The sequence below is a fragment of the Rana temporaria genome, chromosome 4 (genome assembly GCF_905171775.1).
Source record: "Rana temporaria chromosome 4, aRanTem1.1, whole genome shotgun sequence".
In the NCBI taxonomy this organism is placed as follows: domain Eukaryota; kingdom Metazoa; phylum Chordata; class Amphibia; order Anura; family Ranidae; genus Rana; species Rana temporaria.
The window spans coordinates 166,281,719-166,298,734 of record NC_053492.1 but is presented as its reverse complement, the minus strand read 5'-3'; the positions used below and the strand labels follow the sequence as shown (position 1 = coordinate 166,298,734).

The following is a 17,016-nucleotide window of genomic DNA, read 5'->3' as shown; positions in this document are numbered from 1 at the left end:
CGTAAGTCGTTCGCGAATAGGGATTTGCGTAGAATGACCTCACTGTCGTAAGCATTGGCTTGTTCCGGTTTAATTTTGAGCATGCGCACTGGGATACCCCCATGAACGGCGCATGCGCCATTCAAAAAAACGTTGTTTACGTCGGGTCACGACGTATTTACATAAAACACGCCCCCATCACATCCATTTGAATTCCGCTCCCTTACGCCGCCAAAGATACACTACGCCGCCGTAACTTACAGCGCAAATTCTTTGAGGATTAAAAAAAATAAAATAAGTTACGGCAGCGTAGTGTATCTTAGATACGCTACGCCCGGCGGAATAATGCGCCGGTGTACGTGGATCTGCCCCATTGTCTTTTTCCATGATGGCTAGGTGTGAACTCAGCCTTTCTTTTCACAATAAAAAGCTAATTGTTCCTCTATGTTCTTGCAAGACTGATTCCTGAATTAGGGAGCATCTCACCAAAAATGAAATTCCTACAATTTTACTTGTATCAGACATCTGAGAAAATCATTGAACCAAGAACACAATCAGGAATGACATTTCTGGGGAAGGTCTATATACCAATTGTTTACAGAATGCCTATAGGTTGCCACGCCGCACTGAATTTTTGCCAGTTTTTGAAAATTACAGCAGCTTCATATTGGAATAGAAAATACATTTTTAAAGATGAACTCAAGTGATATATTTTGCAATTTTATACACTATAATGTTTTTTTTACGAAAGTGGAATTCACTTTTAAATTGCAATTCTTATGTTTACGTATACCCCTACTATTGAAGCTGAACTCCAGTAAACTATACTTACTTACATACTTACCCAATCGTTCTGCTCCTGCAGGCTTCTCTGTGCTGCTAGACCAGTCCCTGCAGCCTCTTCTCCCCTATATTTCAGTGGCCTTAGGTCCTGTGAGATCATCAAGATTGATGCATGGACCATCTGACATTGGACATGAGGATGCTGATGAACAGTCCACCGCTGGAGCATAGAGTGCGCCACCTGCTGGGGGAGCAGAGGATCAGGCTTGAAATGGCTTTTCTGTCCTCTCTAGACAAGCGGTCATCAACCCTGTTCTCAGGGCCCACTAACAGGCCAGGTTTGCAAGATAACTTAAATACATGACAGGTGTCAGGGATTGCAGTATTCTAGTCTGCATCTCCCCAAGGTAATACATAAAATCTGGCCTGTTAGTGGGCCCTGAGGACAGGGTTGATGACTACTGATCTAGATAACAATCAGCAGTTAACCCTAGGAATCCGGGTGCGGCCCCACTGTAAAGTAGAGGTTTTATATTTCCTAAAGTTGGGCTTTAACAAGCATTCACCAGTAGCTAAAAACTCTGCAACAACAACATTTTCCCAAAATTTGATTTCCCATTAACTGCGATCTTCAGCTGCTACTCCGGCCTGCTACTCTGCCACCCCCTTCCTGCTTGATCGCCAATGGCTTTGAGCACTGATTGGATGCTGGTTTTCCAGCATGCTCATTCGACAGAAGCCGATTGGGTGAGGAGCTGTACACACTGGCTGAAAGTTGGCTGGTTACTGCCAAACCAATGATTTGAACAAATTCATTTATAACAACAGAAATAATGAAAACACAATTGGGGTTGTCTAAGGTTCCTTTCACACGGGCGGCTGTTCTGCCGCTGTTAAAGCATGTTTTGTTATTTTGCAATTCCAAGACTCCGGGCACAGCGATCACTTGCAGTTGTACATTGCAATTAGCGGTGTTTACCTGCTTTTACATGTGGCTGCATTTAACTGCATTGGAACATTCTTGCAATTTCTGATGTGCTTCCTGTTGTTTTGATTTGCTTGTAGCCGCTGCTATCCGCAGGTGAAATAGTATACTGCGATTACCTGCAGTTATGTGCAGAAAGCTGCAATAGATCGGTCCTGGAAGCAGTCATATTTTTTATTTTTATTTAACCGCATCGAACCCCATGTGACAACATTTTTGCTAAATGCAGTGTGTGAATGGGGACATAGGAAAGCATTGTCTGAGTTTAGCTGCGGTAGAGAACTTGATCTGTCCGCAGCTAAAAGCTGAGTCCTATCCGCTTGTGTAAAAGGGGTCTTATACCATCAATTAGATTTAAGCTACCCCTAAAAAATAGGTAAACATCACTAAATCTTTCTAAGGGCAGGAGGATCATTTAATGAGTGGGATGACGTTCTGATTGTCAGACTTTAGCAGACACCCATGTTTGAGTGACCATGAAGGAAAAAACTGTCTTTAGAGTCGGTTCACACTAGGGTGACACGACTTCCAGCGCGACTTTCAGAGGCGACTCCGACACGACTTGAGCATGAACCACAGGGCGATCTGGGGCGATTTACAACACGACTTGAAGTCGTCTCCAGGACAGGAGACTTTCCAGTGGCCAATCAAACAACAATCAGCTCTAGGGGAGGGAGGGGGAGGGAGAGGTTTGCCTGAGAAATGTATGTTATCTTCCTGGAAAGTCGCTTCAGTTAAGACAGTGATTAGACTTGGATCAGACTTGGAGGCGACTTCCATTGAAATCAATGGGTACAAATCGCCTACAAGTCGGATTGAAGTAGTACAGGAACTTCTTTTAAAGTCGGAGCGACTCGAGTCGTGTGTATTAACACCGCTCCCATTCACTTGCATTGTTTTTCTCGAGTCGGATCCCAAGTCGCCCCAGTGTGAACCGGCTCTTAATGTTGTATTTTTTTTTATTGTTGTTTCTAAGATATCACTGAACGTGTGTGCTGTATACATAGGAAGGCATATTATGTTTGTACTTATTTAGACTTAAAGGAGAGAGGTTGCAGATCCTTTATTAGTGCCAAATTATTACACTATACATTTATTAGCCAAACCTATCATTAGTATAAATCCCTTCCATCTTACCTTTCATAAATACTGTACTTTACATACAATAAAGCGGAAGCCTTAGGCCCCTTTCAGACATGCGGACCGTATGTTCGCTTTTTCAACCATCCGTGTACGGATAAAAAAGGGAGATACACGTATCCCTATGGGATAGCGGGTATCCGCTGACACCCGACATCATCCGTCCCCGCTATGGTCCGATTCTGCAGACGGAGGAAAATCCTATTTTCCATCCGTCTGCGGATCGGATCGGGTGAAAATGTCCGTGTTCATCCGATCCCCCCATAGAGGAGAGCGGAGATCTGACAGGGTGGTCCCTACACAGTGTGCAGGGACCGCCCTGTCATCTGCTGGCTCAGCAGGGATCAACGGAGCGATCCCCGGTGAGCAAGCGGATGTTCGCAGGGACATTTTGGCCTGGAAATTTTTTTTACTATAGCATGCCTTGGCAACTGGTCACTTTCCCAAATGCCTAGGAATTTTATCATTTAAGGGTCCACTGAAACAAAGAACATGATCTTTGCCTTCAGTAGACATCATCAGACCAATAGCCTAGACACTTGAGGCTTGCTGTGAACAAAAACAAAGTGTTAAATGTTCCCAAACCATGTATTATTTGTAAATGTATTATAGCCTGAGTTTCCCATTACCAACATAGACTCAGTCCCCTGCTTTGCAGTGCTACACAATGATTGCACTTTACGGCTCTTTCACAATACAAATTCACGTTGGCTGATTTATTAAAAACACTGCATTCCTTCTGAGAGAAAGACAAAATATTTAATAACAATAATTTATGCTCATTACATTATAGTCTCAGTTTAGGTAAGCTTACCTCTCTTTTGTTTACACCTTGTAGATTGCAGTTGCCTTTACCAGTAAGGAAATCTGCTTCTATGATCTGAACTCCAAGCAGGACATATTTTGTCAGTATAAACTTCAAGGACTTCCTGGTACACCAATATCTATGGACTACTGGCATGACCATGAAGATGGTAACAATGCCATTCTGACAATTGGAGATGTTAATGGACAGGTAACAGGAATTCTATGTGGTGGTGGATCACAAATATTTCTGTGGTGACTAATTATGATCTTTTTCCTGCTGACACCCCTAAGTATGTGACCCATTTCATCTTTGGATCTTTTCTATGGACTCTCACATCTTTTCGTTTAGAGACTATTTCATATATGTTTCAGCATTTTTTACATATATTCATTTGGTGTAAGGATCATGTGATTCACTAGAATTGCGTTTTTCTATTCACATACACATCTATTAGCGCACTTCCCCCTTTTTTTCTATTTAATGGACGTAACGTTCTACAAAAATTTGGTTTGCAAGGTAACCCAGAGCTGCAGCTGCTACAGAGAGAAGCTATGTTTGGCAAGGTTCCACGATGCCTGCCCACCAGTTCCTTTTCTGTGCTAACCACAGAGGCTTAGAGCTCATCACTTCTGCCTTACAGCACTGGGTCATCAGTTCAAAACCCAGCCAGGACACTGCTTGCATGTTCTCCCTGTGCTTGTGTGGATTTCCTGTAAGTACTCAGGTTTTCTCCCACACTCCAAAGACATGCTGATTGGTTAAATGTCTAGGACTCTTTCCTGTGCTAACCACAGTGGTTTGGTGGTAAGCATTTCTGTCTTGCAACACTGGGGTCCTCAATTCAAACCAATCAGGACACTGTTTGCATGTTCTCTGTGTGTTTTTGTGGGTTTCCTTTGCTTCACCCTCACACTCCAATAACATGCTGGTAGGTTAAGTCTGGGCTCCTGTCTAAATTGACCATAGTAAGTGTGTATGTATACGTGTGAGGTAGGAACCTTGCATTTCTAAGCTCCTTAGGGACTGCTATAAATGTACAGTATGTAAAGTGCTGCATAAATAGCCAGCGATATAATAATAGTCTTTTTCTTTAGCTTCACTTAAACTTTTTATCAGGGAAGTCCACGTTATTGTTACAAGTATACCAACCATACCCTATCCACCCCTACATTCCTTAGACTAAAGAGAATTGTTGTGTGATCTGGTCATTAGCAGTTTGATCAAGGAACATTTTTAGGCCTCTCCACAATCCCAACCATTACCAACTATTGTTTCCTCCAAAACAAGCAAGCACCTGATCCAATGGCCCAAAATGGAAGTTTGTCCAATGTAAACTTGCTTGTTTGTAAAAAAGACTGACCGTATACTATTTGGAAATTAAAAATAATATCCCTAGATATTCCTTCCTTTATTCAAAATGTACATCTATTATACCCTGCAAAGAAGATGAAGCAATATAGGGTAACAGCCAGGGTCGATCCGCCCTATAGGCTCACAATGCAAGCCGCTTAGGGCCCCGCAAAGCTGCAGAGGACCCCCCAATTACTAGAGGCCCTGCCTGTTGAGAAGTCATTTTTGGTTGGCCCCTCACCTCACTGGCTGCATTTTCGGCAGCCCCCCCCCGCTTCTCAACTTTAATGTGACATGTCATTTTTCGGCAGGCCCCCCACTTCTCAACTTTAATGTGACATGTCATTTTCGGCAGGCCCCCCGCTTCTCAACTTTAATGTGACATGTCATTTTGCTTAGGGCCTCAGGAAGGTCAGTAACAGCTGATTGAATATAGGCAATTGACAGTCTCTAGGTGTATGATAAACCACCTTCTGTAGAGTTTTTTTTGTGGCTATAATGTGCTTGTTATACAGTGCAATACCACATACATCTTTTCCCTTTATAGATTGTAGCAGTTCTCTAAGAATAATTATTTTTAGCAGTTTTTTGCCAACCTGATTAGAAGAAATTAATATCAAACTCATTATCTTTGACTATCTTAATATGATTTGCTGTTGTTGCAGGTCCAGGCTATTTGTTTCACAATAGCTTTAATATCTTTGTTTGAACGCCCTGCTAATTCTGCAGAAGACCAACAGACAACTCTCTACATTGCTTGGAAGGAGTTAGTTTCTGGCTTCCACAAATGCTGTTGTGTCTTAAAACACAAACTCCATGAAGGAAACTGGGTGCGCCAAGGTAATGTATTTCTGCTCTATATCTAGATTTTATACATCTATTCTATGGCTGTACATTCTGCAATAAAACTGAATACTGTACTTTTAAACCTGAGAGTGCCCTAGTATATGCAGATTATATTTTTTAATGTATTTGAAAACAACTTAAGAATGCTCTAAAATCATTTAATTACGATAAAGTCACAGAAACATTTATCTCAGATGTGGTTCCCTTCTTTGGATGTTCAGAAATAGGGGGCTCCAGTCACTTTAAAACATTTTAAAAAAGAAAATACGTTTATTGCATATGGTCACATGGGACGGAGGGTGAGGTACAGGTCAGAATATCCCCAAATACACTGGTTTTCAGACATTAAGCTTGGCTTCAAACTCTTCTATATCTCTCTCAAAGTCTTAGGCCTAGTACACATGAGAGGATTTATCCGCGAATACGGTCCAACGGACCGTATCCGCGGATAAATCCTCTCGAGGATTTCCACGGATTTGGATCCGATGGAGTGTACTCACCATCGGATCGAAATCCGCGCCAAAATCCCCTCGCGATGACGTGTCGCGCCATCGCCGCGATGATGACGCGGCGACGTGCGCGACGCTGTCATAAAAGGAATTAAAAGGTTAATGTGGTTATCTTCCGAACTGTCGGCACTATGTATATGTAAAAAAAAAAACATTTTTTTTTATTTATGTCCACTGAACGATTTATCCATCATTACATGATGGCACTATCGTTTGCGTATAGTGTATGGCCATCGCTAGTTTTTTTTCATTCAGTTACACAAATGAGGTGGATGGAGGGCTCCCCCAAGTTCAAACAACATGTGGCAGAGAACATATGCATTGTGCTTAGAGATTGTTCCTAAATTGGGTTCTTAGCCTTTACACAAAATGGAGACTGGCCATAGTTAAGTGTAGAGTTATGCCCTGTACACATGATCGGTCCAGCCGATGAAAATGGTCTGATGGATTTTTCCATCAGTTATCCGATGAAGCTGACCGATGATCAGTCATGCCTACACACCATCAGTTAAAAAAACGATCGTGTCAGAACGCGGTGACGTAAAACACAACGACGTGCTGAAAAAAATTAAGTTCAATGCTTCCAAGCATGCATCGACTTGATTCTGAGCATGCATGGATTTTTAACCGATGGACGTGCCTACAGACGATCGTTTTTTTCTATAGGTTTTTTATCCATCAGATCATTTTAAAACAAGTTCCTATTTTTTTAACCGATGGATAAATAACCGATGGGGTCCACACACGATCGGTTTAGTCTGATGAAAACGGTCCATCAGACCGCTTTCATCAGACAAACCTATCATGTGTACCCGGCATTAGTTTGTTTTAGAGCATGCTTACTGTGTAATGTAAATGAGAACTTAGATTAGAGAATGAAGTAAAACTGTCTTCCCTATAAATGTCTAATCACGTGCGAGCAAATCATTTAGATTTTAAATGAACACAACTTCACTCTATTTACTAAGCAAAGCGAACAGCCTCTAGTTCTTCAATAAATCAATCTAAGTGTCTTACACAAAATACAGCTTTTATAACTTATGATAAAAGTATAATTATAAAATTATACAAAATGTACAATATCTCTTTTTAGCAGAAGACTGTGAAATGGTGATGGTGTGGCTTAGCTGTATTTTCACAATTTAAACCTAAGATCCTGGACTGCCGCACTCCTTAAAACTATGTCTTTAGTGTACAAATAAAATCCAAAAAACAACCAAAGCGTTGTCAAAATGTAGTGAACTACAGGAAAAAGGTTGCTGACATGTTTCACATTATTTGATGCTTACTGAGCTATGAGTAAGCATCACATGATATGAAACATGTCAGCCACCTTTTTTCTGTTGTTCACTACATTTTGACTGTATCGCTTTGGTTGTTTTTTGGATTTTATTTGTACAATAAAGACATCGTTTTAAGGAGTGCGGCAGTTCAGGATCTTCTTCTATCCAATTCCCATCAATAAATGTTTGCTTGCTTCCATTTATTCGGGAGTTGGGACACAGATACAGTCCTCCACTGCCACTGCACTTCTGACGCTAGTCGGACTCACTGTGCTACCACCTATATTGTATAGTGAGGTGAGGGGCGCTATATCAAAATAGTGGATGCGTGTCACAATGTGCGTTTGAGTAGTACACAGTGTAACTGTGTACCCAAATCTATGTGAAAAAACAAACAGATTATAGTCTAAACTCTATAAGTACAATAGTGCCAAATGCAGTGAGAAAAAAAAAAAAATAATAATTTAAAAGAATGTCCAGCAAATAAATAGTTAAGTGCAAAACGGATCCAGTGTTGTATCAAGTCCAGGTGCAAAATGCAAATAAACCAATCCCAAATCGCAGGGAAAAGTGCAAATGCTAAAGTGCTTGTGAATCTTCAAAATAGCCAAAGTGCGAGAAAGAAGTGATCCGCCTTCACCTATAGGTCACCAGAATAATAATGGATGGCTCCCTACCACACGGTGTTGACCAGATTACTTAAAATATGGTCAATCAGGCTTGTTTTAAATGAGGGTCAGCAGGGTCTCATTGGATTCCAATGTCAGCGATTGCAGCAAATGGTGTACCAAGAAAGGAGAAGAGATACCACCATAGTGTAAAACCATTTAATATACGAAAGTTAAAATTACAATGCCAAATGGCCTCTTACTGTTGCTGGTGCCCGTTCCCGGCACTGAGGCTGTAGGTGGTGGGGATAGTAAGACAAGATAAGAGATGGCCGCGTCCTGGTCCACTAGCGTTCGTTCCACCGCTAGTTGTCCATTAACCAGTGAGACCGGAAGTGCGTGGCTATGCATGCGCGCTCGGATACCGCCTCGACGTCACGTTTCAGTTAAACCGTCTTCAGGAAGCGTAACATACGCTTCCTGAAGACGGTTTAACTGAAACGTGACGTTAAATGGTTTTACACTATGGTGGTATCTCTTCTCCTTTCTTGGTACACCATTTGCTGCAATCGCTGACAATGGAATCCAATGAGACCCTGCTGATCCTCATTTAAAACAAGCCTGATTGACCATATTTTAAGTAATCTGGTCAACACCATGTGGTAAGGAGCCATCCATTATTATTCTGGTGACCTATAGGTGAAGGCGGATCACTTCTTTCTCGCACTTTGGCTATTTTGAAGATTCACAAGCACTTTAGCATTTGCACTTTTCCCTGCGATTTGGGATTGGTTTATTTGCATTTTGCACCTGGACTTGATACAACACTGGATCCGTTTTGCACTTAACTATTTATTTGCTGGACATTCTTTTAATTTTTTTTTTTTTTCTCACTGCATTTGGCACTATTGTACGTATAGAGTTTAGACTATAATCTGTTTGGTTTTTCACATAGATTTGGGTACACAGTTACACTGTGTACTACTCAAATGCACATTGTGACACGCATCCACTATTTTGATATAGCGCCCCTCACCTCACTATACAATATATGCAAGTCAGTCACCAGATTTTATTTGGGAGCAGCTTCACTCAGTTAGTCACTTGATTTATCAAGTATATAATTTAGTGTAATTCATTTGGCGCGAGATTTCTTTTTCCTGTGCTACCACCTGCTGATGCTGAGACTTAGTTGCTGCAGAGAGAAGAGAGTAGGAACACCAGTGGCTGGGCACCCTAGGCAGCAGGACACCCTAGGCAGCTGCCTAATTTGCCTAGTGGTAGCACCGGCCCTGTACCCATGGACTCCTGGCAGAGCCAGTTGCCATGTCTGCGCAAACACAGGGATGTTTTCACTCTTCTCTGGTCGCTTTCTTTTTACATGTGTGGGAAACCCTGCGTGTGCACAGATGCCTGGGAGACCTTGCACATGCGCAGATCTGTTGCATTGCTTTCTCTATACCCAAGCCGTGCAGCACACAGGGAGTGGAGAGATTGCCTAAGTAAAATTTACAGAAGTGCTGCGCAAATAAATCTCTTAAAAAAAAAAAACAATTTGTAAGAGAGGGAGGAGGCAGCCCAACATGACCTTTAGGGTGAAGAGCAGTGTTGTTCATCTTCCTTTAAAAAAAGTAATTAGTTACAATTACAAGTTACTTGTCCGAAAAAGTAATTGAGTTAGTGACTCAAAGTAACTAGTTACTCGGCAAAGTAGCTGAGATTTTTTTTTTTTATATTCTACAATGCAATTACGTTCTATAACATCTTTAATATCAAAGATGTTTATATTAACTGATTGAAGAATAAAAACACTATATACAGTATTTTAGAACATTTCGAACTGTGTACAATTATTAATATCATCATCACACTCCAGCTGCCCAGGCAGCAATACTGTACAATATAGATTCAGTGTGCAGTGTGAGTGACACTGCTGCAGTGCACACTGAATCTATATTGTACAGTATTGCTGCCTGGGCAGATGGAGTGTGATGATGATATTAATAATTGTACACAGTATTGCATTTGCTGGGCCTGCCATATACTGTACTGTACACTATACTGTATAACTGCACTACAAAATTCCTTTACAAATAATGCATATTTTAAAATGTTATTACTAATGACTTATTAAACACAGTAATGCGAGGCTTTCTCCCTGGTGTGGAGTGTCATGCTCACACCCTCCCTTGGACTGCAGAACCAGCTCTCTTTTTTCCCGCCGAGATTCTCGCTTGACTTTTTCCCATTAGAAAACCCGGCCGTGTAGCAGAAACTGGCAATTTTTGGCAGTTTTTCTGTGGGGAAAAACTCAGATGAAGCATAAACACGGTCGGGATTCCCGAGGAAAAGCTTTTTTCCTGTACGGGGAAAAAGTAGAAAGCAGGTTCTCGGTTTTCCCCTCGAGATTTTAGACTGACCTTTTCCTCTCGGGAATCCTGGTCGAGTGTACTAGGCATGAATTTTATTCAATGCTGTCTGTGTTCCCGGTAAGGAGATTCACCCTGTTTGTTCTGATGACCAGTGCTTCCAGGAGTAAAAGTAATGGGAAATAAAAAATGATATGAGGGGAAATCTTTCAATGGAGGCACTTGTTCCAGGTAACTGTCTAGGACAGGGGTGTCCAAACTTTTTTCAAAGAGGGTCAGATTTGATTAAGTGAACATGCACGAGGGCTGACCATTTTCCCTGTCATTCTTTGAACCATTAAAATTCGGTCTAAGTGTGTTCGTTCGAGCAACTAATACACTGACCAACAAGAATTCTCTTGCCTTTGTGGCTGTGTGAGTAAATAGATGAGCTCAGGCCTGTTATTTGGATATACCGTATTTATTGGCGTATAAAATGCACCTTCACTTTAAGAGGGAAGTTTTAGGAAAAAAATAAAATATTTTTAAATAAAGAACTGTGAAGCAAAATAAAGGTCAGTGCCCATCTGCAGACCCCCAATTTCCAGTAATGCAGCACCCACCATTGCCAGGAATGCACTTACACATTATTACCAGGAATGCACGCACCCATTATTGCCAGAAATGCACTCACCCACCATTGCCAGGAATGCACTCACCCACCATTGCCAGGAATGTATTCACCCACCATTGCCAGGAATGAACTCTAATTACCAGGAATGCAGCCCCACCATTGCCAGGAATGAACGCTAATTGCCAGGAATGCAGCACCACCATTGCCAGGTATGAACTCTATTTGCTAGGATTGCAGCCCCACCATTGCCAGGAATGAACTCTAATTGCCAGGATTGCAACCCCACTATTGCCAGGATTGCAGCCCCGTCATTGCCAGGAATGCACTCACCATTGCAGCCTGTCCCAAGTGTCCATCTGCAGCTGTGCCCAAAAATTAAGTGTTATCGTTTTTAAATGTTGCCGCCCGCCGAAATACTTAGAGCCGGATGTCCTGTGCACTCGGCTGTACTCGGCTCCTCTCGCAGTCCCGTCCCTTGGCCCGGCTCCTATGATGGACATAACACATGTCCAATGGCGGGACTGAGCGGGACTGCGAGCGTAGCTGAGCCTAGCCGAGTACACAGTACACTCGGCTCGGGCTATTTCGGCGGCGCTCGCTCCCCTCACACACAGCACGGATCAGCGTATAAGGGGAAATACACCCACAACGTTTCCCTGATTGATTTCAAGGGGGAAAAAAGTGCGTGTTATACGCTGATAAATACGGTATATCTTTTGTGGCCCCAGCGATCTGGGAGATCGTCGGGGGCCACAAAAGATATGTATTTTTAGATAACCAGGCGGGACGCAATTGGCCCGTGGGCCGGACTTTGGACATGCCTGGTCTAGGAGATGGTTACTTGTCACTTTAGAGATTATTCTACTCAATTATTATTTTCTTTTTGATGCAGGAAATTAGATGAATTTTCTGCACTAGGACACAGACCCCCAAAAAAGGGTGTTCTAACTATTTTATCAAAAACGTAAAAAAGATAAATACTGTGTCAAGCGGAAAACCGGTTTCTTCTAGTTTCGGACAGATTGGGCACAAATTGAAACCCCTGTTGGTATAGAAGCCAAGCGATATGCCCTTTAACACTGTCTTTACACTATAGCATTTAACGAATGCACAAAAAATGCATAAAAACCCTGTGCTGTGCTTGCAGTGCCATTCATTGTTAATAGCACCACAATCATAACAAGCGGAAAACATGCAGTAACAAAAAAATTTGAAGCTTGATGTGAAGGTACATGAGCTCAAAAAGGTACATGAGCTACTTTGCTGCTATTTGTTATTCATACGGCAGCTCATTTAAATTGAACTTTAGTAAATCAGGACAACAGTTTTCTTTAAAGTTAACTTTAGATGATATGTTTTTCATCATGTATAGAGTTTGAGTTGCCTAAGCTTATGATAGAATAATTTAAAAGTAGCTACCTGAATGACACTTTGCATTTGAACGATTTCACATTTGTTCCCAAAATGCTAAATAGTTTTATGGCATTTTATGGCATTGTGACATGCTATGTATTGGTGCACCACATCCTGATCACATAAGAGCTATCGAAAGTTCCAACTGAGATGGAATGTTTAGGTGCCCAAGGACTACACACTTATTACAATATACAATTTACTGTATTAAAAACATCTTAAAGTGGAGTTCCACCCATAAATATAACATTACATCAGCAGTTTTAATTATTTTTTTTTTTAGATGCCTTCAAAGTGTTGTTGCTAGGCAGAATAGTTAATCTTCCCTCTTCCTGCACCTAGGTGCTTAAGCTTCCTAACCTACACCGCACAGACTCCTGGGAATGTAGTGGGTGTAACCTTCCAGGAGTCTGTGCACTCCCCAGTCTCGAAGAATCATGTGACTTGGACAGTACAGGTGCTGAAACCTGATCTGAAACCTATTACACTGCTTGTGCAGCACTGAGCATGTGCGAGATCTGCAAGGCTGAAATCCAGGAAGTCATACAGTCTGGCTTCATGATGCCCACACTTAAGATGGCCCCAGTCAATTTCTATTTTATAAAGTGTCTAAATGCTGTAACAACCTAACAAAACGGACCTTAGTTTACAGACTAACTTTACTAGAATACATTAAGCTTGTGTATTACAGGGGTATTTATATTTAAAAAGTGAAATTGTGGCCGGAACTCCGCTTTAAACAGCATACACAGCATAAACTTTATAACATATATCTAAGTTTTACAACTTAAGAACTTATAAGGCAATAGATTATTCATATGTGCATCAAAATTGTCATAGGATCCTACATCCGTAACGCATTTCGCAGGATATAACCCACTTCTTCAGGAGGATGGAGAAAGTAACAAATCTGTAGATTTACAAAAAAATTATCATAAATAAATTGTAGTACATAGAATTTTATCATTTTAAGGACCACAGATTGCAACATTTGAGAGGAGATTGAGTATCCTAAGTAGGGATGAGCTTTGTGTTACGAATTACGAAGGTTATGGGCCGTTCGCGCCAAATTCGAGTGGCGTGTCACGGCCCATAATTCACTGCGGCATCGCAGTTCATTGCTTGCTGATGATTGGCTAAGCATGCACTATGACCCGCATGCTTTGGCCAATCACAGCACGGAGAGTCATAATTGGCCAAAGCCAGGGTGGCTTTGGCCAATTATGGCTCAGGGGGTTTAGTACACGCCCCACACTATATAAGGCCGCCTGGAAGTCGGCCTTGTGTAGTGTGTTGCGGTGGTTAAGACAGAGAGAGAGAGTGCAATTTTTTTTTGTTAGATAGAGCAGGCAGGCAGGCTAGTCAGTTAGAGTTACAGTGTGTAGAGGATATATATGCATCCCAGGTGTTGTATATATATTTATACACTGTATTGAGTTTATCTAGATCCGCTCTTCCTAATATACTGACAGGCAGGCAGGTGATTGTTCTAGCTGCAGTATTTTCACTTGGTGTACTGTGTCCTCTGCACAGTGTGCACCTTAAGCTACGTGAATACAATTGCTGTTGTTCTCATATTAATACCACAGGCAGTGGCTGATCAGCAAGTATTCTCACTTGGTGTACTATGTCCTCTGCACAGTGTGCACCTAAAGCCACGTGAATACAATTGCTGTTGTTCTCATATTAATACCACAGGCAGTGACTGATCAGCAAGTATTTTCACTTGGTGCACTGTGTCCTCTGCACAGTGTGCACCTAAAGCCACGTGAATACAATTGCTGTTGTTCTCATATTAATACCACATGCAATGGCTGATCAGAAAGTATTTTCACTTGGTGTACTGTGTCCTCTGCACAGTGTGCACCTAAAGCCATGTGAATACAATTGCTGTTGTTGTCATATTAATACTACAGGCAGTGGCTGATCAGCAAGTATTCTCACTTGTTGTACTGTATCCTCTGCACAGTGTGCACCTAAAGCCATGTGAATACAATTACTGTTGTTCTGATATAAATACCACAGGCAGTGACTGATCAGCAAGTATTTTCACTTGGTGTACTGTGTCCTCTGCACAGTGTGTACCTAAAGCCACGTGAATACAATTGCTGTTGTTCTCATATTAATACCACATGCAGTGGCTGATCAGAAAGTATTTTCACTTTGTGTACTGTGTCCTCTGCACAGTGTGCACTTAAAGCCATGTGAATACAATTACTGTTGTTGTCATATTAATACCACAGGCAGTGGCTGATCAGCAAGTATTTTCTCTTGGTGTACTGTGTCCTCTGCACAGTGTGCACCTAAAGCTATGTGAATACATTTGCTGTTGTTCTCATATTAATACCACAGGCAGTGGCTGATCAACAAGTATTTTCACTTGGTGTGCTGTGTCCTCTGCACAGTGTGCACCTAAAGTCACGCAAATACAATTGCTGTTGTTGTCATATTAATACCACAGGCAGTGGCTGATCAGCAAGTATTTTCACTTGGTGTACTGTGTCCTCTGCACAGTGTGCACCTAAAGCTATGTGAATACATTTGCTGGTGTTCTCATATTAATACCACAGAGTATTAGCTCCAACTAGAGTATCTGTGAGGGGTTGTAGTGTTGTGGCACCAACACCAGTGCCTAAGGCCCAATTTTTCTGCCCCTGTTTAACAGGGGCATGTAATTACAATTCTTGATCTAATATTTCACAGCAGGGCCCATTCCTGCGCCCACCAAGAGTAACTGTGAGGGCTTATAGTGTTGTGACACCAGCACCAAAGGCCCAATTTTTCTACCACTGTTCAACAATAGCATGTAATTACAATTCTTGATATAATAGTTCACAGCAGGGCGTTCCAGCACCCACCAAGACTAACTGTGAGGGCTTACAGTGTTGTGGCAACACCAACACCTAGGGCCCAAATTTCTGCAGAGTATATATGGCAAGCCCCTACTTTCAAACATCCAACTTACAAACGACTCCTACTTGCAAACGGAAGGAGACAACAGGAAGTGAGAGGAAATCTACCCCTAGGAAGGGAAATTCTTTTCTGTAAGAGGTGTCTCCTGTCCACTGATGCTTTATCACCAATCCTTGTTTCACTAAAAAAAAAAAAAATTCAAAAAAACATTTGTCATTGGGACAGAAAGTGAGGTGCAATCTTCTAAACAGATGTGCACAGACAGCAAAACAAATGCTACAGGGGTGATAACCCTTCTATGTTTTCCAAAAAGTTTAAAAATAGATTTTTTGGCTGGAGCTACACTTTAAAAAAGTACCCGTTCAAAATTACAAACAGATTCTACTTAACAACAAACCTACAGTCCCTGTCTTGTTTGCACCACCTGTATACTGCTGTTCAAAGTATATAGGGCCAAAGGGGCTGGTAATGACCTGGGGGAGGGGGGAAACCCATGCTATTTTTCTCAATGATTTTCATCCATATTGCAGGGACCAGACATTATATTAAAGCCGCAAGCAGTTTAAAATGACTTTTTTCTTATAGTAATGTCATTTTGTGCAGGGACAGTTCTAAACACGTGCCACTTGACAGGCATACTATAGACACCCAGCAGGTACGATATTTAAAGGCTTTTTAAGCATGTTCCCTGGGGGCAAGACCCAGGTCCTTAAACCTGTTTTACGACAATAACTTGCATATTAGCCTTTAAATTTCACTTTTTATTTTGAATGTTCAAGTCCCATAGACTTCAATGGGGTTCTAACGTTCGCACAAACGATCGGTCCATTTGAAGGTTCTGGTGGGAACCGAACGGGGGGGGTGTTCGGCCCATCCCTAATCCTACGTTTATGATAGGATCATTTAAAGGTAGCTGCCTGCATGACATGTATGTTTACCCTAGATTTCAGTCAACAAAAATACATTGACAGTTTGTACTTGTATTTAATTAAAGTATTACTAAAAGCATTTTTTTTTTTGATAAACCTTGTTATTGCTGTCTGATCACCTGTTTGTTTTGTTTTCTATTTGTGTGGTTTACCGCTACAATTGAGAGTAAAAGTGAAAGAAAATCCCAAATGTTGGGTTGTCACCAGATCAGGAAAAGATGAGAAATGCTCCAATGGGACACTAGTTCTGGTGACAGGAGAAGATTATTTTAAGTTGAATACACATTATACAAATTTTGTTTTTGGTCAATTTCCTTTAGATTTACCTTCAGCTATGTGGTGTAAGGGCCTACCTGATTGCAACAATAAGTGTTTATGTTTGACCTCATATTATATGGTTTTGATAAATTGAAATGAGAAAAAAAAGTATAAAAATGGTATAGTGTGTAGCCAGCTTTACTTTGAAGGGGTTTCCTCTCACTTCCTGA

The 17,016-nt window shown here is 41.4% G+C and overlaps 1 protein-coding gene across 2 annotated transcripts in view; it reads left to right on the top strand.

The window, feature by feature from the left end:
• The window catches only part of WDR49 (WD repeat domain 49), a 173,336-nt gene that overhangs the window by 16,595 nt on the left and 139,725 nt on the right, over positions 1 to 17,016 (top strand). For both annotated transcript variants that reach the window (XM_040349306.1, XM_040349305.1), the window contains 2 exons: positions 3,726 to 3,902; positions 5,711 to 5,885. In XM_040349306.1, coding sequence (XP_040205240.1) covers positions 3,726 to 3,902; positions 5,711 to 5,885 — 352 coding nt within the window. The remainder of the gene's footprint in view (positions 1 to 3,725; positions 3,903 to 5,710; positions 5,886 to 17,016) is intronic.